Source organism: Prionailurus viverrinus, chromosome A2, assembly GCF_022837055.1.
Source record: "Prionailurus viverrinus isolate Anna chromosome A2, UM_Priviv_1.0, whole genome shotgun sequence".
In the NCBI taxonomy this organism is placed as follows: domain Eukaryota; kingdom Metazoa; phylum Chordata; class Mammalia; order Carnivora; family Felidae; genus Prionailurus; species Prionailurus viverrinus.
Window position 1 is genome coordinate 105,030,985 of NC_062562.1, and position 22,556 is coordinate 105,053,540.

The window sequence follows — 22,556 nt, forward strand, 5'->3', positions numbered from 1 at the left end:
ATTTTTGAATATGGTTATGAGACAGTCAGGGACCTTGGGAACAAGCCCATATGCACCTGGGACACTCCCTGTGGCATGTGACAGTTTTCCCTGCAGAGCAAGCAGGAACCAAGGAGAAAGCCCAGATTGGTTTAAACTCACCTGAGATGGAATAGCCCCCAAATTCAACCTTCTTTCAGCTTTTCCACTCTTAATGTGAAAAAAAACTTGCCCAGAGGTGGAGACTTAACTTGCAAATGAAACACACAATGTACAAAGAAGCAAGTTCTGTCAACTGCACCTGCGTGTCTGCTTTCCTGGGATTCGTGGCCCCTACATGGTTAAGTATATTACTGCTTTCCCACCTCAACTCCTTTAAAACTTTCCCTGGCTGTTGTTCTGAGACCTTTGCATGTCTGACACCTGCAGAGACTGTGTCTCCCCTTTGGCTGCAGCTGCTGCCCCAATAAATCCATGCCTGTGCCTTTAAATTTTGGGTCCAGCCTTGTTTCTACCGTCGCTGGGTCCAAGAACCCAAGCCTGGTATAACAGGTCTATCATTTTTCAGTACAAAGTTTGCTACTGCAAAGACTTCCAGACATAAAAGAACTGTGCCTTAAGGTTATTAAGACATTAAAAAATGGTGACCACATGGGAAATGGCCTACAATAATATAATTAAACTGGGGAAAGTCAAACTGTTTTATCAGTATAACTGATAACGTGCTCCACAGATGGACAGCACAGATAAAACAGAAATGCCCCCAGGCCACTATTGAACAGGAGATTAGTGTCTTTGCACTGCATCCATGTGGGGGTCAATTCTATGTTTAAACTGAAGGCAGAAAGAGACTTTTTCTTGAAAGCCATTTTTCTACCATCCATCTAGAAAGCCAGTTTAGCTGAGGGAAGGCAGTGGTCATAGAGACTACAATTTAGAGTGTGCCTCAAAGAGAACACCAAAGTTAGAGTATTCCACCAACACCATCAGAACGGATAGAACATACAGAAGCAAAGTAGTAATTTGCAAAGAAATCAGGCGACAGAGATTCAATTTCCCTGGACTTCACTTTGAGTAAATATATTGGTAAATACTAAAGTATCCCAGTGGACATCTATCACAGATCAGGTTTAATGAGAAAGACATGATGTTGGACGGACACAAGGAACTAAACTGGACCCTTTTACTTAGTTAAGGGTCTTAGATTCTCCCACAATCCCCATGAAGTTCAGTGTTGTCTGGAATCTTTTTCCTATATGTGCTTTCCTTCTAGAATACAGTACTACATTCTTCATGCTTTGAATTGACAACGATGCTAAGGTAGGAAGTCTATTGCCTTTGGACAATTTCTATTATTTTTGTACTTGTACTTTTTTAAGTGATCATTTCTGTGAGATTCATAAGATATGAATTCATAAGGTTTTTTTCTAAAAATTAGGTCAACTGTTAACTGGCTTACTGACACTCTCCTGCATCTAATTAACAGATCTGGATAAAAGTGAGAATATACAAAAGTCATTCTGAAAACTCAAAGGTTATGTTAAAAACAAATGATTATCTTGGTGATTCACTAGGCATGATAATTTAAAGTGTGAGCAAACACTTATAAGCTACATTCCAGGAGAAATGTATTTTTAAAAGTTGTCTTCAATTTTACATTTTAATGACTAATTATGATCTTTTACATTATCATATCATCTCAGAATGGCCAGTGCATTTACATTTTTCCTGGTATCTAATTTACAGTACCTATGTTACTGATACAGAGAATAAAATATTCAGTCACTCTTACACATGTCTCTCAAAGTGTACCTATTATAAATAATAAATTCTTTTTTTCTTTTGCAGTTGTTTTTCTAAATGCATTGAATATATTAAGGTTAGGGATGCATTAACCTGAGTACATTAACCTAAAAAATACTTATGCCTAGGGCTTCAGTGTTATGGAGTCTTTGGACCAATTATCACTAGACTTTGGTAAATGAAGGAGGAATTATAAGATCAGATGGAAAATAAAAGGAAACAGTTTTTGGAAACTTCTCTGTGGGGAGAAGTTTAAGAGATTCCAATAAATGTGTCACCAATGATACTTTGATGGAATGGAGATGGTCCTATTAGATCATGTTGTTTTCTAAACCATATAATAAAACTGGAAGAGTGCTGTTCTAATAGAAGCTATTTCAGCAGGGTTGGAAGGTAACTGCCTTGTCCCTATCTCCTAGCAACTCCTCTTTCTCAGGTCACTTCCACGAAGAAGGTGGGAGGATCATTGTCTAGTGTTTGCAAATATATGGCATCTGTGATTCAGGCTGACCCACTGTAAACTAGTCTCAGTCCAATATAAAAAGACAGATGTATTAAAATAAAGGAATAATGGAGAAATATTGCTCAAGGACTACTATATTAAGACTTAGAACCAAAGAATTTACTACATACTCTGGTCAAAGATGGCCACTCTTCACAACCTTTGGCAACTCAAGTATTATCACTGTGTTTGATTTAGAAAACTAAAGTGGGCACAGTTAATTAAGAGTAGGTGCATTTTTCTTTTTTTCTTTTCTGTCCCCCCCCCCACCGCCCACTTTTTGGCTAATTTCAACACAATGAGGAATAAACAACAGCAATTTGAGTTTTCACTAATTATGGCTTTCAGTCTTTCTCCTCTGCCACTTAATGACATTTCAGGCATATTGTAAATTTCTCCAGTTTGGTTATTAGAAGCCTGTCTAGTTTATAACTTTGTCAGAATAAATTCAAATCTCCTCTCTTCCTCCCTCTTTTTCCACACGCAGACTTGTGGTGGGTCATTGGGCCTATTCAAGGACTCGTGATCAGTACCAAGAGAGGTTTTTGGCACTGTAAGGCTTCCTTGACACCAACTTTGGGATTTAGTTGCCAACTTCTGGACAACAAGACAAATGCCTTTGAATGTCCTGTTACACGTAAATAATATACATACAGCATGGTGCCCCCCAAATATTCCATTTACAGCACACTTCTGTAAACCTTTATGTCCCTCCATTCTCATCCATGTTCATTTTACCTCCACCCCCCAAGACAGACAGCAAACACGTAACACCAAAGACAAATTGGATTACCATGACTGTTACATCTGGACGTTTCCACGAGCCTGCCATTTTGGTCGTAGCATGCCATTGCTTGGTAACGATATCCTTGACCACATTCCTTGATATCTCCTTGTGCTTTCATTCCCAGCAACACTTCCACTTTCCCCTCTGGTAAAATGCAGTCTGACCAGTTCCCCACAGGCTGTGCATTATACTTGTCACAAGGACAATACTGAGTCTCAATCAGGGGGTACAAATGAGAATTTTTACATTTTTCCTTCTTTTTACTTTTTCCTGTGAAGAAATTTAAGTTGGAAAATATCATTATTAATTTCAAGCATCCCTAATTTTCCTCCTTCCCTAAAGTTCCTTTCTCCATTTTTAACCATATTCAACAGTAGCCTATTAATGAAAGCTATTTTCTCACTCCACAGTGCTTGCTCTGTAGCCTGTTATTAGTCCTGAGTGCTTTGCATAGTAAATTTTTTCTTATTTTCTCATTTCAAAATAGCCATTTCGCAAAAGGCATTAACTGTTGTGCTGAATTTTATACTCTTTGATTAAAATCCTTCCAAATGCTCATGTGCTTTCAGTGAAGGTAATTGCATAAATCACTCCTTTATGTTATGTGCCAAAATATGAAATGGAGAGAGAGTCACTGCACTGGACTGCACAGCTTTTTTGTTAATTCCAACTAGATACTATGGTTATGTAGGATTACAATTCAGAAAATGAGATTTTGATATTTACTTTTCTAGTCATTACCTTGCATCTTTCATTATGACTGAAGAGTAATCATTTTCGCATACTTGGCGATCACTGTAGTAAATAATATTCAATAATATTCACAGTGAAGATATTTACTGTCAGAATAAAAATACTAGAAATGGTTTGCATGTAAATCTAAATAAATTCCCTTTTAAAATAAAAAAATATGAGCTTGAGAAATGGCATATTATTTTAACATAATCACATTTCTATTAAATATTTATTACATTATGTCCTATATCATATGACATACCACATCATATATCACATATCATAATACTATTTAATTATATCACACATAATTGCCTATGTCATACATACATTTATCTCTAACTTTCATAAGGAGTCTTACGTAGTTTTCAACAGTCTTCATTAGGACAGGTGGTTCACTTTATAACTTTTAAATTCTGAACAGTTTACTGGCACCAATATTTTCAGGTTTCTTTTTGCCACTGACAGTATTTTGGAATGCACCAGGTTTAGCTCAGTATGATAGCTCCTGTTCTTCCTCATTATATTACTGCTTTTTGTCATTGTGACTACCTTTTAAGATGCGGTTTTCAGATACAGAATTAATGTCATATTCCTCTTCTAGGATAAGAAAGATAATCAGGCTCTGACAGTGAGAATGGGTAAAGAAAACGAAGTGGCAACCTTTCCTTTTGTTCTCCAAGCACTTCACAATCTGTAGGCAATCCACCAAAAGTACCGTTTAAACCAAAAAAATAATCTCCCTATTGTATAGGAAGACAGTTCAATTTTCAAGGTTACCTTTTCTTTCCTCTAAAAGTACACAGCATGTCTGTCACTGCCAACTTACATTAAAATACACACACGAATCCACTGGCATATTAAGTATCCGTATTCCAGCAGTAAGGCACAGCCACGCATTTTCCAAATACATTGTAAGAACTCTCTTGGTCTAACTTTTAATGTGTTTTCTAACTTAACACGTGTTGGCTTTTGCATCCCAATTATTCTTACCAACAATAGCACGCTTTCTGGTCCTAACTGCACCGCAGTCTCCATTGCATGAGGAAAACTTGGACCAGCTGGTAAACTGACAGTCATCTTGGCAGGGGATCTGGCAGGCTTGGGTGAGAGCTGGCACGGGTCCCGCATACCAGAGGCATTCATGGATGCCAGCCTGTCCTCCATCTTGCTTTCGACAAGTAATAGCTAAAGGAAAAGCATAAAGCTGTTTAAAATAAGTCTGAATATGTTTAATTATCCTACAATTTCAGAGTTAACCTGACATTTCCTCATGCAGTCAGAGGAATCCTCTTTTTTTTTGTTTTTATTTTTTTTTTCAGCGTTTATTTTTATTTTTGGGACAGAGAGAGACAGAGCATGAACGGGGGAGGGGCAGAGAGAGACAGAGACACAGAATCTGAAACAGGCTCCAGGCTCTGAGCCATCAGCCCAGAGCCTGACGCGGGGCTCGAACTCACGGACCGCGAGATCGTGACCTGGCTGAAGTCGGACACTTAACCGACTGCGCCACCCAGGTGCCCCGAGGAATCCTCTTTTAATTCTGGTAGTGGTGTTTCTAATAATCACAGTAGTCATTAAATTGATCCTTTAGGTTTTTGTTGTTATTGTTGCTGTTGTTGTTGTTTAAATAACAGCCCTTAATGGTTTCTGTGACACAAAAAAGCATGTGTGTGTGTGTGTGTGTGTGTGCATGCATGCACACACACACACACACAGACATTTAGCAGTCTTTATTAGATGCTATTAAGGATTTCGAGTCCTTATATTTAGAACTTAATTATTTAAGAGACAAATTGGTCCTGGTAATAGTTTATGTTAAACACAGGCTATTCACAGAGGTACAGGGAGACACCATGTAACTCCAATAATTGTTTTTATATCATTGGTTTCTCTAGGATATCTATATAGAAGGGTCTTAGTGGCAGCAAATTGGAAGGTTTGGGTGAGGAGTGGATGCTTATGGAACTCATCCTGTAGCTGCATTTGCATGGAAATCATGTACTTTTACGACACTGGAAGTTTGCTGGGATGGCTCTGGAGTGGTTAATAGGGAGAGGGGGCAGTGTCCCAGTCCCTCATCTCCTCAGTCTACAAGTTCTTCACATGCATGAATATCAACCACGGATTCAAAAATAAAACAAAAACTTTTGGCAATCTTAATTTCTCAAGTCATAACTGACATTTCTACAATTACATATATGCCCTAAAAATGGTCAAATAATTTTAATTCATATGTATTATTTCCTCCAAGGTACTGTCCTACTGGATTTTTTTTTTCAACGTTTATTTATTTTGGGGACAGAAAGAGACAGAGCATGAACGGGGGAGGGGCAGAGAGAGAGGGAGACACAGAATCGGAAACAGGCTCCAGGCTCTGAGCCATCAGCCCAGAGCCTGACGCAGGGCTCGAACTCCCGGACCGCGAGATCGTGACCTGGCTGAAGTCGGACGCTTAACCGACTGCGCCACCCAGGCGCTCCCCTACTGGATTTTTAAAATCACATCATATTTTATTGTTTATTGAACATAGCTGTAAAATAGCTTTAAGGTATCAAGTTCTTAAGGAAAAAGACCAAGTGATGTTTTAAAGTCCCCTTTCTCTGTCATTTTCTCCCATTGGTTTTAAAAATATTTTATTCATTTATTGAGGAAGTAGACAAAACAGTTAGATGGTCCTACAGGTGACCTCCTTGAACTAGCTTACATGGCCCCAAACTGATTTGGTGGCCCTTTCGGGTTTATGGATTAGGCTGGAACTTGATCTCTGCCCTGCTCAGGACTCTATTCATCATGAAACTAAGGTAAATAAGCCTGACATTTTCACCCTAAATTATAGTTAGGGCACAGAGCGTCCCAGGTTCGACAACACTCTCCAAATCTGTATTGTGAAACTTAACACCTAGTAGTGTGATGGCGTGTCTACAAGGATAGAACGGTTAGCAAGGGAAGACTTTCTCTGTGTAGGTGAATACAAGTTGTCACAACTGGTGCAGGAAAATTTACATAATTGTTCAAAAGTAGGTGAGCACTCATCTATTTCTTAGCATAGATACCTCTTCATGTAATGTGCACAACACTGAAAGGGCCTATTTGTATGAAGAGGACAGGGGTCCCTGAACTTTAAATACATGAAAACTTGGTAAACAGTAGTGGCAGTTATGAAAGTTATGTGACAGGAGAAGGCAACAAGTGCCCCTAAGAGACTCACCAATGAGGCGAGGAGTTGTCTGGTGCTCTGTGTTTATCATAGTGGCCTGCCAGCAGTTCTCAGGTCAGGCTGAAGATTATAATCACCTGGATAGCTTCTGAGAAACGTCCATGCCCTTCCCAAACTCAAACATTCTGATTAATTGGTTGAGGACAGGGTCCTGGGCATGAGCATCTTTTTATCTTTAAAAAAAAATGTTAATGTTTATTTCTTTTTGAAGGGCAGGGAAGGAGTAGAGAGAGAGGGAGACACAGAATCTGAAGCAGGCTCTAGTTTTTGAACTGTCAGCACAGAGCTCGATGTGGGGCTTGAACTTACGAGCTGTGAGATCATGACCTGAGCCAAAGTTACATGCTTAACCAATTGAGCCGCCCAGGTGCCCCATGAGCATCTTTTTAAAAGCTCCTTGATGATTCAAATATACAGTGTATCACGACTGCCATTCTAGCAGGTGATGTATTTCCATGTGTGTCAGAAACACCCAGAATACTATAAAAGTTGAAGATTCTCAGATTCATCCCAGAGGTCCTGAATGAGATTTCTTTGTATGGGGTCAAGGAACATGTATTTTTTTTTTTCTCCAGGTCGCTTGGATGTTTCTTCTGCATATTTAAATTTAAGACCCACTAGTTTGAGTAGTAAAGGCACAAGGAAAGGGTCTGGCTGAGATTTGGGGCTAAGACTGAAAGTGCTTTGGTACTCAATCACCCTGGTACTGTGCCAAGGTTGGGAAACAATGGCCTAGCATGAGCAAAAGAACTAAGGGAGTGGAGTTCAAGGAGACTTGCACAAGGAGTGAACCAAAACAGCATCTACATAGTTTGGAAGAATGTTATCTGTGGATTGGCACTGGAGGAGTGCCCATGAAGTGGTATATTAATGATGCGACTTTGTAGTTTGCTGCCACGTGGATGCAGAGTTGATTCCTTAAATGCTGTACACTTAGTAATCTCTGACAGTTTGTTCCAACGATGCTTAAGAGGAAGGACTGACAAAGAGGACGATAGTAGACATTTTACTTATCAGGATATGCAGGAATCTCAAGAATGATTAATTTGGAACATAAGAGATTTGGCCATATCAGAACTCTAAGCTGGAAAGAGGTTCACACTGTTTATGATAAAAGAAAATTACAAAACTAAATTTGGATTCTTTGAAATAACACGACTTTTATCTACTTACCCAATTTGACCCTCTGAAACAAAGACTTGAATAAAAATCTTTTGAGAAGCTAAATTGCCTTAGGTTCTCCATTAAGCATCTCCTTCTAAGGTTCTCCCAGAAATTTTATTTCAGAATTGCTCTATTATCACCAAAAAAGTACCCCTCAAATAAAACCATTACCAACACAACTCCAGAAACAAACTAGTTTTTGTGCAGATCTACACTATTTGCATACATCTGAAGTCCTTTTCCCCATACACCTTAAGTATTTCAATCAGTTGAAAAGAAAAAAAAAAAGTAAAATTTCCATATCTGTTCTCAGAAACCCATTCAGCATTCTGCTTCCCTCATCTGAGATTTTAGACAGTGTAATTTGAATGAATTACTCATGTAATGTTAGCTAAACAAGTAGCAACAGCAATATTTGTACAATATATTGAAAATTTATCATACATCTCAACTTGCTTCTATTCTAACTTAGAGGAAACACAACAATTCAAGCACAGAAATGTAATCTGAAATGAACTTCCTGCTATTAGGGTGAGGAAAATACAAGTGTTTGGAAAGGAAACCATCTGGTCTCTCAGTTTTATAAACCTTAAAACTCATTTCTAAGATACTGAAACCAGGGTGGTTTTAACTGTAGAAAAACATGTATCACATTAAACATGGTTTCCTAGCATACCAGGAAGCTACATATACCCAGACAGTTGTATCTGAATTTACAGGTGTAGGGTGTATATCTTGTGTATAATGATTATGCAAGTTCTCCTTTGGGCTGAGGTCTTGTTAGCAAAGATGGGCCAAAGTCCATGCTAATTCACCATGAAAGCTTCTCAGTGAGTTCAGCAAATATCAAAATGATTATTTTAAGGTAAAATTCTACATTTAACTCTATGTTGATTATACCCATATATTTTATTTATAATTTTATTTTCTTTATATGAAGCACAGCAATTTTTTCTAAAGTGTCATGCTTCCAGCAGGCTGCTTCCAGCAGGCTGAAAGCCTGGGAGACATCTGTGTACCTGCCTTAGGCCAGGCAAGCTCAGCCCATCAATATTGAGGGAGTGATGGAAAGGTAAGTAAGTAAGAGTTTCTTCAACAAATAAATGCTCTGGAAAAAGGAGCTAGAACTGTTAGATTAAAAGCTATTCAACAACCAAATGCAAGGTGGAGACCTTTATGAACCCTGGTTTGAACAAACTGTGAACATTTTTGAGACAATGGGGGAAAAATCAGACATGGCCTTAATATAGATGATATTAAAAAACTATTGTTAACTTTGTTTAATGTTACAATAATACTATTGTTATGTTAAAAATGATTTATGGATGATCTATATCTTATCTGGGAATTGCTATAAAATATTCCAGCAAAATCTTTGTAAGTGCGTGAGAAATGGCAGATGACCAAGAATGGCAACATGTTAGAAACTACTGAAGTGGAGTGAGTGAAGACTACACTAGCAGTGCTCATTATATTTAGTCTTACTAGTTTTGTGTCTCTTTGAAACTTCTCATAAATTTAAATAAAAAAAAATTAATCAGTTGAATAAGTAAAGTCAATTTTAGAATGTTTTCATGTAGGTTGAATTTTGAGCCATGCTTTAAAGAGGAGAATAATCAAGGTTCCTGGAATGAAAGGGAATACATAACATTGGTTTGAGCTAAAAGGACACGGATATCTGTGTTATGCATATATGACTATGTAAATGGGATGTTACCGATGTAGCTGTGAATAAATCTAACAGAATTCTGAATGTAGTTGCTCATCTTCATTTCGTTGAAGAGGAATGAAACTCCCTTATTATTCAGGATGCACAAAATAAAAAGGAGTTCTCTTGGTCTGTGGATTACCCTTCAGCAGGCAAGACCATGTCATTTCATTTGAATCATCAGAGTGAAATAAATTACTAGATCTAAAATGTGCACATAGAAGTTCATTACAGGAAACAGAAGAAGATCAATGCCCTGGTGCAGTGAAAGCTGCTGGATTATATGTAAACAAAGAGTTCAAGGAGCTATGAGATGTTATTTGGTAAATTGAGTAATATTAACATGGTTTACCTCACAACAGCGGCATCTGGGCAGCATTAGAGACAGAACATGTTCAGCTGATTGAATGATTAGAAGAGTGATTTTTTTTTTCCTATAGTGTTAATGAAAAAAAAAATGGCCAAAGTGAGAACGAATCATGTAGAAATGAAAAAGAAAAAGCTTAATGTGAGTGAAAGCTGGTTACCGAGAGACCTAATTGTGCTTAGAAATAAGACCAAACCCATAAATAATGCAAGAGGGCTCCAGTTGTTTACTAGGTGGCTGTAATGATCCTGGGCTTTCTCTGTGTAGAAAAGATTTTCACTGACAAGTCTGCCAAAATATTTTCTAATTACAACTCGTGAATAGAACTCCGGCAGAATGGAAAGAAATGTACTTTTTTTGGTATTGATCCCAAATAGTTACCAATGATTCCTCTGTCTCATTGAGGCTAATAATACATGTGAATGTGTGTGAAAGTCCTTGAATGAGGACTTACTGGAAGTAATAGTCAGCTCCCAATGGAGTAGGTCAGGAGAGGGACCTGAGAGGGGCTAACTAACTGCATTGCAACAAATGCAGCACTGAGCAACCATTGTAGACACATCACAGTATCAAGCTTATTTTACGAGCTATTTAAAAAAAATACACATGCTAATAATAATTTTATGATGGGGCTCTTGCAGAGATATAAAACAAAACCCAAATCCCCAAATCAACTAGGATGCTAATATTCATAAGAAATTAAAGCAAAGCATTTAAATATAGAAATAATTCTAGAATTAAAAAAAATAGTTTTGTAAATAAAAAGCACTCTAAGTGTATAAAAATATTGGGTGGTAACTAATATGTATATCAACCAGAAATAGATTTTTTAAATCATATCTCCGCAAAATGTCTTTTTTTTTTTTAAATTTTTTTTTTCAACGTTTATTTTTGGGACAGAGAGAGACAGAGCATGAACGGGGGAGGGGCAGAGAGAGAGGGAGACACAGAATCGGAAACAGGCTCCAGGCTCTGAGCCATCAGCCGAGAGCCTGACGCGGGGCTCGAACTCCCGGACCGTGAGATCGTGACCTGGCTGAAGTCGGACGCTCAACCGACTGCGCCACCCAGGCGCCCCCGCAAAATTTCTTTTAAAAAAACGTTTATTTATTTATTTTGAGAGAGAATATGTGTGTAGGAGGGGCACAGAGAGGGAGACAGCAGCAATCACAAGCAGGCTCTGCATTGTCAGCTTGGGGAGCCCAATGTGGGTCTTGAATTCATGAACCTGTGACATCATGACCTGAGACAAAATTAAGAGTTGGACATCTAACTGACCGAGCTGCCCAGGCACCCCATCTGCAAAATATCTTTAAAGCAAGTTCCTTTGCTCTTTGAGTTAGGTTGAGCTTTCCTTTTTCCTACCTAGTTCTTTTTCCACTTTCATTTTTTTCTTCTCATTGCGTAACAATCTCTGAAAATCAAGACATTAATGTGTAATGTAATCTGAGATAAATTAACGCAGATATTCTGGGCCTAACCTTGATAATGCCTCTAATATGTAATCTTTTAAAAAGAATAAAGTGGGCCAGAGTTGAAGTAAAGGGGTAATGCCCAGGGCATCAATATAGCTTAAGCCACTTGATTTAAGCACAATATTTAGCATATCTGTTCATAAAAAATAACTTCATTAGACTTTAGTTATATACTTACATTTCACATTCTACAAAATCATTTAGATTTAATTCTGGTAGAGGGAGAATTAGAACTTCCTCCTCCACCCCCACCCCGATTTTCCCTTCATAAACTTTTTAAGCAACAGATGACTCAGGACCAAGAGGGTCTCTGCCATATAAGGCATATTACTAAAGAGTTTTTTCTTTTTGTGATCTATTTGAGAATACATCTGGAATCCTACTGGATTCCACATAAAGGGAGTGACATCAGATCTTAGTGACAGGTCAACATTATAATGAACATTCCTTGGCAGGCAAGGATGCAGAGGGGGTGGGGGATTAGGATAGGTAGGCTCAACCCTGGGAATTATTAACCATATTTCCATCTAACCATAGTTCCATAGGAAGTACACTTGGTAGGAGACAGCATGAAGATCAACAAGGAGTTTGAACAAGAGCAAATCTGAGGTTATTTTTATGAAATCTCAGCATCTAACCTATGATACATTTGCATCATACTCTTGGTATAAATGTGTTATAAGATAATAAACACTGGAATAATACATATGCATTTTAAATAGTACTAATTAACATATTCCCTTAGGGAAGTTTAGAGAAAAAAATAAATTGTCCAAAATTGTCATTATTATGAGCCATGTATTTAATTTTGAATGCAAGTCTAATAGTAACTCTAGCTACAGCTATTATGGCTACGTTTCAATGATATAGTCACTGACCAACTGGTAAAAGTTAGCTTTCTAAATGTTATCCAAACAGCCGACATACGAGTAGAGAGAAGAGAGTAAAAGTTACTGTTCTATTAAATGTTTATACACAAGTGACTCAAATAGTATAAAGCAAGGATAAGCTGTCTATTCACTTAAAGATTAGAATGTGAACATAATTTCATGTTACTTCTATTTTCTATATTGACAATATTATAGGAAAGATGCCCATTTCAAAGGCCCTCTAATTTCCCTGTAACATTTAAGAATGATTTAATTTTTAAGGTAGACAAATATGGTCTATTCCTCCTTCAAAATATCTCTTTCTCCTCTATTTCTCATACCATTAGATAAAATTTCTTGGATTTCATCATTCCCAATATTTAAAGCTTTGCTAAAATTCATCACTACGTCTAATTCCCTATTGCAAAAATGTTCCTTCTTCCTCTCCTCAGCCCTCTCCTGATATTCAAATCCTCCTGAGTGTGGCCCTTGGCCTCTAACTCATTCATAGGAACAATAGATAAACTGCTCAATGCACTATTCCCCACAAATACAGATTTTATTTCGTGCCTTTCTTTTGCTTATGTCATCCTAGATTCAAATGTCATTTCCTCTGTCACTATACCCTATCAGTGTTTACCTCTTTTTATGTTTTCTTACTTCTTTAGTGGTTATTGTGTATACACATTATTAATGTATTACTAATATGCTTAGAACCAAAATCACATATGCCCTTAGTATATTTCCCACCATTAAGAAATAAACACAAAATATTTATCATATACTTTTATTCTCTTGACAGCCTGGGCCCACTACCACATAGGCAACAAGCAACATGTAGCAGGTACTCAACAAATACTAGTTTTATGAAAGAATAAATTGCACTGAACGATATTCAGGAAGTTTGAACTGGCTTTTAGGGACTGGTGTTAACCTGTTTTAACAGCTTTGTGAGACAGCTATATCAATAAACTGACACTTGTGTATAGTGGGATAGACATTTTATTTAAAGACAATGCCCTTCATTATTGCTGTGGACTTAACAGTGTCCTCCAGAAATTCATATGTTGAGGCCCCACTCCCCAATGTGATAGCACTTGGAGAAATAGCTTTGGGGAAATAATTAGGCATAAATGAGGTCTGGGTCCATATATGAGATTAGTGCCACTGTAAGGAAAGACCAGAGAGCTTGCTCTCTCTCTCTGTCATGTGAGGACATAGCAAGAAAATGATCGTCTCCAAGTTAGTAAGAGAGACCTCACCAGGAGCTGAATGGGCTAGCAACTTGATTTTGTACTTTCCAGCCTGCAGACTGTGAGATATAAATTTTTATGTTTAAGCCACCCAGTCTATGGTGTTTTGTTACAGCAGCCTAAGAAGACTGAAACACAAAGTTTTAAGCATTTATTTTATAGGGGATTTCTAATGTTTTTATAGATACACTTGATAAACAAAGACAATATTCTGTTTGTAACAGAGTAGCAAATTCAATTTAGAGAAGACTGGGTGAAAATTATGTGATTGTGGGAATGCTTGATACAAAATTTTCCCTCACCATTATTTCACTTTTCCTTTCAAATGTAATGGGATTGGGTCATAAATAGGCACATAAATTCCAATGTACTTTTCAAATTTTCAGAGCATATCAATTTTCTTTCAAAGCACTTTATGTTCTGATGTAATGGTTCTGAAATATATAGAATGTAGCCTTTGTCAAGACTACATTTATGTGGTTGGAATAGAATTCTCCTATACTCTTCCATCTGTGTCATGCTAAGTCATTTCTGACTAAGGCTGACTTTGACTAATTCGCTTTACAGTGAGCGTTGAAGCTGGGATGGTAAGCAGTTATAGTTAGTTACTTGTTCAAGAGACTCTGGGAACATAACTGCTGCCCAAATCTTTTGCAATGCATCAACACAGATAATTCCTACAATGAGAACAACTATGCTATTAATAGCAAAAATGAAACTCTGTCCATAATGGCCGCTTTATTCTTAACAGTTGGCTAAAAGATAGGAGTAGGTGACTGGAACAGAGGAAACCTTGGACGGTTGGCTTGTAAGCTGGCAAAATAGAATTTAGAGTTTTATTTTTCTACTACTGTGCAAGGTTCAAATCATTTGAGAAAATCTGAATCATAATAGGTGATTTTGTAAGTGTTCTGCTGAGTGGTACATACCATATGAGACACACATTCTTTCCTTTCTATGTATACTTAGTAAATTAACTTTTTAAAAAATTTGTTAATGTTTATTTATTTTTGACAGAGAGAGTACGAGCAGGGGAGGGGCAGAGAGAGAGAGAGAGAGAGAGAGAGAGAGAGAGAGAGAGAGAGGAAAACACAGAATCTGAAGCAGACTCCAGGAGCTGAGCTGTCAGCACAGAGCCCGACACAGGGCTGGAACTCATAAACTGCAAGATCATGACCTGAGCCAAAGTTGGACATTCAACCAACTGAGCCACCCAGGTGCCCCCAGTAAATTAACTATTAATGTCCAGTTCTTGGATATGACTGACCATCTAGACAGGGGAATTATGAGGGATTTCTCATTTGTCTTCCATATCTCATGTATAATCTGGTTTTAACTTTTTAAAAAAAGTTTTTACTAATAAAGTTTTAGAGCCAAGTTTTTATTCCTACCCCCCCTACAAAGAATGCTATAATTTCATTCTAAAAGTATTTTACCACTGCGATAGTGTTTAAAGTCTACGACTCTCGTATCTAAAATAGTTACTTTATTGTTGAATTGAATGAAAAAACTTCTTCCCAAGTGACCAGAAAAACTTCAGGGATTTTCTGATCTTGAGTAATGACTGTACTATTAGAAGTTGTGACTATATTACTGATTACATGGCTTCAGAGTTTAGGTCAGCAAACTTTTTCTGTAAAGGGCTTGCTGGTAAATATTTTTGGCTTTGTGGACCACATGGTTCATGTCACAACTGCTCAACTTTGTCTCATTTCCACGGTAGCAGCCTAGACCATAGATAAAGAAATAGGTGCAGCTGTGTTCCAATAAACCCTTAAATGCCAAAACAAAACAAAACAGCAACAACAAAAACCAGGCCATGGGGTAGATTAGATGCACAGACCACTGATTGCTGACAACTGCTCTAGACCAATAGTTTGATAAAAGCCATGAGATAAAAATTTCTATCTTTAGAATCATAGAGTGGTAAAGTTAGCAATCTCATATTTTAGTTCATATGTTGTCATTTCTAAGCCAAGCAAGGGAACAGTAAGTTGAAGCTAATATCATTAAAGGTCTTTGGGTAAGAAGAAATGCTTAAAGAGTATACAAATGCAAACAGATTAGAGAAATGGAAAATACAATAACTCTTTTTCCTTCTGTATATAAAATATTGTAGAAATCTTAGCTTCTCCTTGGGCTTCATCAAATTCTTTTATGGAAATGTCACTCAAATTTCTACTGGCTGTCCTAAGCAATCTCTATAGAGACTTTTGAACATTTTAATACATACTCTGATATTTCCAGTTGGTTCCCCTGCCATCATCTCTAATGCACAATATAAAATATCCATATGATCATATATTTTTTAAGTCTATTCATTTATTTTAAGAGAAAGAGCAAGCTTGGGGAGGGGAGAGAGAGAGGGAGAGAGAGAATCCTAAGTAGGCTCCATGCTGTCAGTGCAGAGCCTTACCCAGGGCTCAATCTCACGAACCATGAGATCATTACCTGAGCCGAAATCAAGAGTTGGATGCTTAACTGACCGAGCCACCCCAGTGCCCCTCCACATGATCATCTTTGACTCATTTATTTCTATCTCTGCTTCTACAGTCTGCCACTAAGTGCTAAAGTTATTTTCCTCTACTGTGTGTTGAAATCTACTTACTTTTGTCCATTCCCACTACTGATTCCAGTCTAAGCCCCTATTACTTCAGCCTCACATTATACGACAGTGTCCAGCTGGCATCCAGACCCACATGTCTTATCTTTCTAGCTTAGTCTGTACATGCTGACAGATTAAACAGTGCTTTCATCAGGTCCTTGCATCTACCACTTATTGAACAAGGTCTAAAATACTAAACAAGATTTTGACATTTACAGCCTCCTACAAAATCACCCCAGGTTGTAGCTCACATCTCTGGAGCTTCCACCTACCTACTTTTTCTGTGAACACATTTAATGTTTTTGCTTTTTCTTTCCCCAAATGCTTAGCTTGTATAATTGATCTTATCTCCTCTCCTTTCTATTTATTCTAATGCTATGGTACAAGACAAGTCTCAGCCTTCTTTAGGTCTTTCTTAAGCCCTTTAGTTTCAAATGGCTGCTTTTGCAATGGGTTAAGTTTCAGTCTTTCACCGGTGATACCATTTCCCTAACCAAATGGAAGCTCCCTGGCTTAAACATATGCATTCCTTCCTGACACATGTGGCTCTTTCTATACAGTCTTCTGAATTCAATCATGGTTGAATGAATGACCAACTAGAAAGTCTGCTGTACAGGACAGGATGGGGTAGCTTCTCTATAGTCCTTGCTGATTGATGCTAATCCTGACCATACAATTATTTGAATCATCAAAAGACAGCACCAGTTGGCATTTAGGTCTCTGATCAGGTAAGAACAAAAAGGAAAATAGCAAGAAACTGATAGGTTGATCATGCAGAGTTCTGAAAACAGCCTTGACCATCAAAGGAGGAAAATTCTGCCTTTTTGCCACTAGCAAAAGATATTTCTCTACTCCTAATTCTCCTCATTTCAAGTTTCTGTAGGAATATAGACTCTAACAATCTTTAATCTACCAAGGCAACGAAGAAAAAGGCTATCTTCACATGGAAGTTAAAGGGTTTCTTCTGAATGTATTGATGCAGAAATGATTTGTTACAATGCAACTTTCTCTTCCCAGATATCCTAGAAATAGAAAAGATTGTCGATGTAGAGTAAGAAGTCTGACGAGTATACCGAGATTAGAAAACATTATATAAGTATAGGCAGACGAAGAGGCACCAGTAACGGGAAAGCAAGAATGGAACGACCAGAAAGGCAGGAGACAGTAGCACTGAGGAAGCTGAAGGCCCCATTACCCAGGAGGAAGAATGAACAGAGGTTTTCAGATTGGATATGAGATGATCGCCAGTAATCACAGAAAGAACAGTCTTTATGCAGATTGTGTGTCAAAAACCAAAAGGCCCATGTTAAAATGGTTGCATTTATGCCAACAATGACCTCTGTGCACATTCCCTGGGGCCATGACCTAGCAGGAAGGGTAAAGAGTTAACACTGAAGGAAGACTTACTATGTACAAAGTGCTGTGGGGATCGTTACGCCCTCAGCCTCTGGGGGAGGAAATGAATGAACCACAGTTGTGTAGTGGTTAAGGAAGAGTTTGGAACTGGAGCTGTTTTCACACTTGTGCTGCTTTTACCCTATCTTGGATTTCCTCCAGTGGTGTTCTATAGAAATTCATCTGTTTTGCCTAACTTAATTTCACACTTCGATCCTTGCACATTACGTGTGCATAGATTATAGAATATCAAAAGTGGAAAAACCCTGAAAGATCATTTGGTCCACCCTCTTTTCTTTTTCTTTTCCTCATTTAAATTAACTGAGACCCAGGAAGGTGAAGGGATGAGCAAGCCTTATCCTGTGTTCGTGAAAGAACGAGACTAAAACTCATGTTTCCTGATTTCCCTACTCAAGTCTGTTATATTATAAACTCTATGTGGGGCCTGAGCTGCATGCAGTTGTATGCCTGACTCAGAAGGAATGAGCAAGGTAGAACAAGAAGGCCTTGTATCACTCAATTTCTCGATGAATGGTTTGAAATGGGGAGAACGACTTTCAATTCTAAATACCTAAGGCTCTATAACTATAACAGAGACAGTTATGTTTGAGCCACTGCTGATGGTGGAGGATAAATAAGGAAAATTAAGCATGTGAAATAAAGTTCTAAAAATCACTACATAGTTAGTATTATTTATAAGCTAAATTTTATGTTTCAAATAAGGTTTTCTAAAAGGATGATGATAAAAATAGAAGATTTTATCAAAAAGGAGTTTTTTATCTCAAATTTAAAAAGCAATCCAGGGTGCCTGGGTGGCTCAATCAGCCAAGCACCTGACTCTTGATTTCAGCTCAGCTCATGATCTCAAGGTTCATGAGTTTAAGCCCTGGGTCTGGCTCTGCAGTGACAGTGTGGAGTCTTCTTGGGATTCTCTCTCTGTCCCTTTTTCTCTGCCCTTCCTTCTAAGTTAAAAAAAAAAAAAAAAAAGCTAGTCAAGATGGCGGCGTAGGAGGACGCTGGGCTTACCGCACGTCCTGCTGATCACTTAGATTCCACCTACACCTGCCTAAATAACCCAGAAAAACGCCAGAGGATTAGCAGAACGGAGTCGCCGGAGCCAAGCGCAGACGAGAGGCCCACAGAAGAGGGTAGGAAGGGCGGCGAGGCGGTGTGCGCTCCATGGACTGGCGGGAGGGAGCCGGGGCGGAGGGGCGGCTCGCCGCCAAGCAGAGCCCCCGAGTCTGGCTTGCAAAAGCGGAGGGGCCGGGCGGACTGTGTTCGACAGCAAGCGCGACTTAGCGTCTGGGAGGTCATAAGTTAGCAGCTCTGCTCAGAAAGCGGGAAGGCTGGAGGACAAAGGGAGGGAGAGCTGCTGAGCCCCTGGACGACAGAGCTCAGTTTGGCGGGGAACAAAGGCGCTCGCCAGGGCCATCTCCCCCGCCCATCCCCCAGCCAAAATCCCAAAGGGAATCAGTTCCTGCCAGGGAAATTGCTCGCTCCACGCAAACACCCAACTCTGTGCTTCTGCAGAGCCAAACCTCCGGCAGCAGATGTGACTCCCTCCCGCTGCCACAGGGCCCCTCCTGAAGTGGATCACCTAAGGAGAAGCAAGCTAAGCCCGCCCCGCCTGCCCCCGTGCACCTTGCCTACCCACCCCAGCTAATACGCCAGATCCCCAGCATCACAAGCCTGGCAGTGTGCAAGTAGCCCAGACGGGCCACGCCACCCCACAGTGAATCCCGCCCCTAGGAGGGGGGAAGAGAAGGCACACACCCGTCTGACTGTGGCCCCAGCAGTGGGCTGGGGGCAGACATCAGGTCTGACTGCGGCCCCGCCCACCAACTCCAGTTATACACCACAGCACAGGGGAAGTGCCCTGCAGGTCCTCACCATGCCAGGGACTATCCAAAATGACCAAGCGGAAGAATTCCCCTCAGAAGAATCTCCAGGAAATAACAACAGCTAATGAGCTGATCAAAAAGGATTTAAATAATATAACAGAAAGTGAATTTAGAATAATAGTCATAAAATTAATCGCTGGGCTTGAAAAGAGTATAGAGGACAGCAGAGAATCTCTTGCTACAGAGGGACTAAGGAACAGTCACGAGGAGCTGAAAAACGCTTTAAATGAAATGCAAAACAAAATGGAAACCACCACGGCTCGGATTGAAGAGGCAGAGGAGAGAATAGGTGAACTAGAAGATAAAGTTATGGAAAAAGAGGAAGCTGAGAAAAAGAGAGATAAAAAAATCCAGGAGTATGAGGGGAAAATTAGAGAACTAAGTGATACACTAAAAAGAAATAATATACACATAAATGGTATCCCAGAGGAGGAAGAGAGAGGGAAAGGTGCTGAAGGGGTACTTGAAGAAATAATAGCTGAGAACTTAACAGATCTGGGGAAGGAAAAAGGCATTGAAATCCAAGAGGCACAGAGAACTCCCTTCAGACGTAACTTGAATCGATCTTCGGCACGACATATCATAGTGAAACTGGCAAAATACAAGGATAAAGAGAAAATTCTGAAAGCAGCAAGGGGTAAACGTGCCCTCACATATAAAGGGAGACCTATAAGACTCGTGACTGATCTCTCTTTTGAAACTTGGCAGGCCAGAAAGAATTGGCACGAGATTTTCAGGGTGCTAGACAGAAAAAATATGCAGCCGAGAATCCTTTATCCAACAAGTCTGTCATTTAGAATAGAAGGAGAGATAAAGGTCTTCCCAAACAAACAAAAACTGAAGGAATTTGTCACCACTAAACCAGCCCTACAAGAGATCCTAAGGGGGACCCTGTGAGACAAAGTACCAGAGACATCACTACAAGCATAAAACATACAGACATCACAATGACTCTAAACCCGTATCTTTCTATAATAACACTGAATGTAAATGGATTAAATGCGCCAACCAAAAGACATAGGGTATCAGAATGGATAAAAAAACAAGACCCATCTATCTGCTGTCTACAAGAGACTCTTTTTAGACCTGAGGACACCTTTAGATTGAGAGTGAGGGGATGGAGAACTATTTATCATGCGACTGGAAGCCAAAAGAAAGCTGGAGTAGCCATACTTATATCAGACAAACTAGACTTTAAATTAAAGGCTGTAACAAGAGATGAAGAAGGACATTATATAATAGTTACAGGGTCTATCCATCAGGAAGAGCTAACAATTATAAATGTCTATGCGCCAAATACCAGAGCCCCCAAATATATAAAACAATTACTCATAAACATAAGCAACCTTATCGATAAGAATGCGGTCATTGCAGGGGACTTTAACACCCCACTTACAGAAATGGATAGATCATCTAGACACACGGTCAATAAAGAAACAAGGGCCCTGAATGAGACATTGGATCAGATGGACTTGACCGATATACTTAGAACTCTGCATCCCAAAGCAACAGAATATACTTTCTTCTCGAGTGCACATGGAACATTCTCCAAGATAGATCATATACTGGGTCACAAAACAGCCCTTCATAAGTTTACAAGAATTGAAATTATACCATGCATACTTTCAGACCACAATGCTATGAAGCTTGAAATCAACCACAGAAAAAAGTCTGGAAAACCTCCAAAAGCATGAAGGTTAAAGAACACCCTACTAACGAATAAGTGGGTCAACCAGGCAATTAGAAAAGAAATTAAAAAATATATGGAAACAAACGAAAATGAAAATACAACAATCCAAACGCTTTGGGACACAGCGAAGGCAGTCCTGAGAGGAAAATACATTGCAATCCAGACCTATCTCAAGAAACAAGAAAAATCCCAAATACAAAATCTAACAGCACACCTAAAGGAACTAGAAGCAGAACAGCAAAGGCAGCCTAAACCCAGCAGAAGAAGAGAAATAATAAAGATCAGAGCAGAAATAAACAATATAGAATCTAAAAAAACTGTAGAGCAGATCAACGAAACCAAGAGTTAGCTTTTCAAAAAAATAAACAAAATTGACAAACCTCTAGCCAGGCTTCTCAAAAAGAAAAGGGAGATGACCCAAATAGATAAAATCATGAATGAAAATGGAATTATTACAACCAATCCCTCAGAGATACAAACAATTATCAGGGAATACTATGAAAAATTATATGCCAACAAATTGGACAACCTGGAAGAAATGGACAAATTCCTAAACACCCACATGCTTCCAAAACTCAATCAGGAGGAAATAGAAAGCTTGAACAGACCCATAACCAGTGAAGAAATTGAATCGGTTATCAATAATCTCCCAACAAATAAGAGTCCAGGACCAGATGGCTTCCCAGGGGAGTTCTACCAGACGTTTAAAGCAGAGATAATACCTATCCTTCTCAAGCTATTCCAAGAAATAGAAAGGGAAGGAAAACTTCCAGACTCATTCTATGAAGCCAGTATTACTTTGATTCCTAAACCAGACAGAGACCCAGTAAAAAAAGAGAACTACAGGCCAATATCCCTGATGAATATGGATGCAAAAATTCTCAATAAGATACTAGCAAATCGAATTCAACGGCATATAAAAAGAATTATTCACCATGATCAAGTGGGATTCATTCCTGGGATGCAGGGCTGGTTAAACATTCACAAATCAATCAACGTGATACATCACATTAACAAAAAAAAGATAAGAACCATATGATCCTGTCAATCGATGCAGAAAAGGCCTTTGACAAAATCCAGCACCCTTTCTTAATAAAAACCCT

The 22,556-nt window shown here is 38.8% G+C and overlaps 1 protein-coding gene across 6 annotated transcripts in view; it reads right to left on the minus strand.

Annotated features, from left to right (window-relative positions):
• Window positions 1-22,556, minus strand: part of THSD7A (thrombospondin type 1 domain containing 7A) — a 463,937-nt gene that overhangs the window by 69,789 nt on the left and 371,592 nt on the right. For all 6 annotated transcript variants that reach the window (XR_007150223.1, XR_007150222.1, XM_047849263.1 and 3 more), the window contains 2 exons: window positions 4,800-4,994; window positions 3,078-3,341 (listed from right to left, as the gene is read on the minus strand). Coding sequence is in view for 4 of the 6 variants with exons in the window: in XM_047849263.1 (XP_047705219.1) it covers window positions 3,078-3,341; window positions 4,800-4,994 (459 nt within the window). In the remaining 2 variants the exon portion in view is untranslated. The remainder of the gene's footprint in view (window positions 1-3,077; window positions 3,342-4,799; window positions 4,995-22,556) is intronic.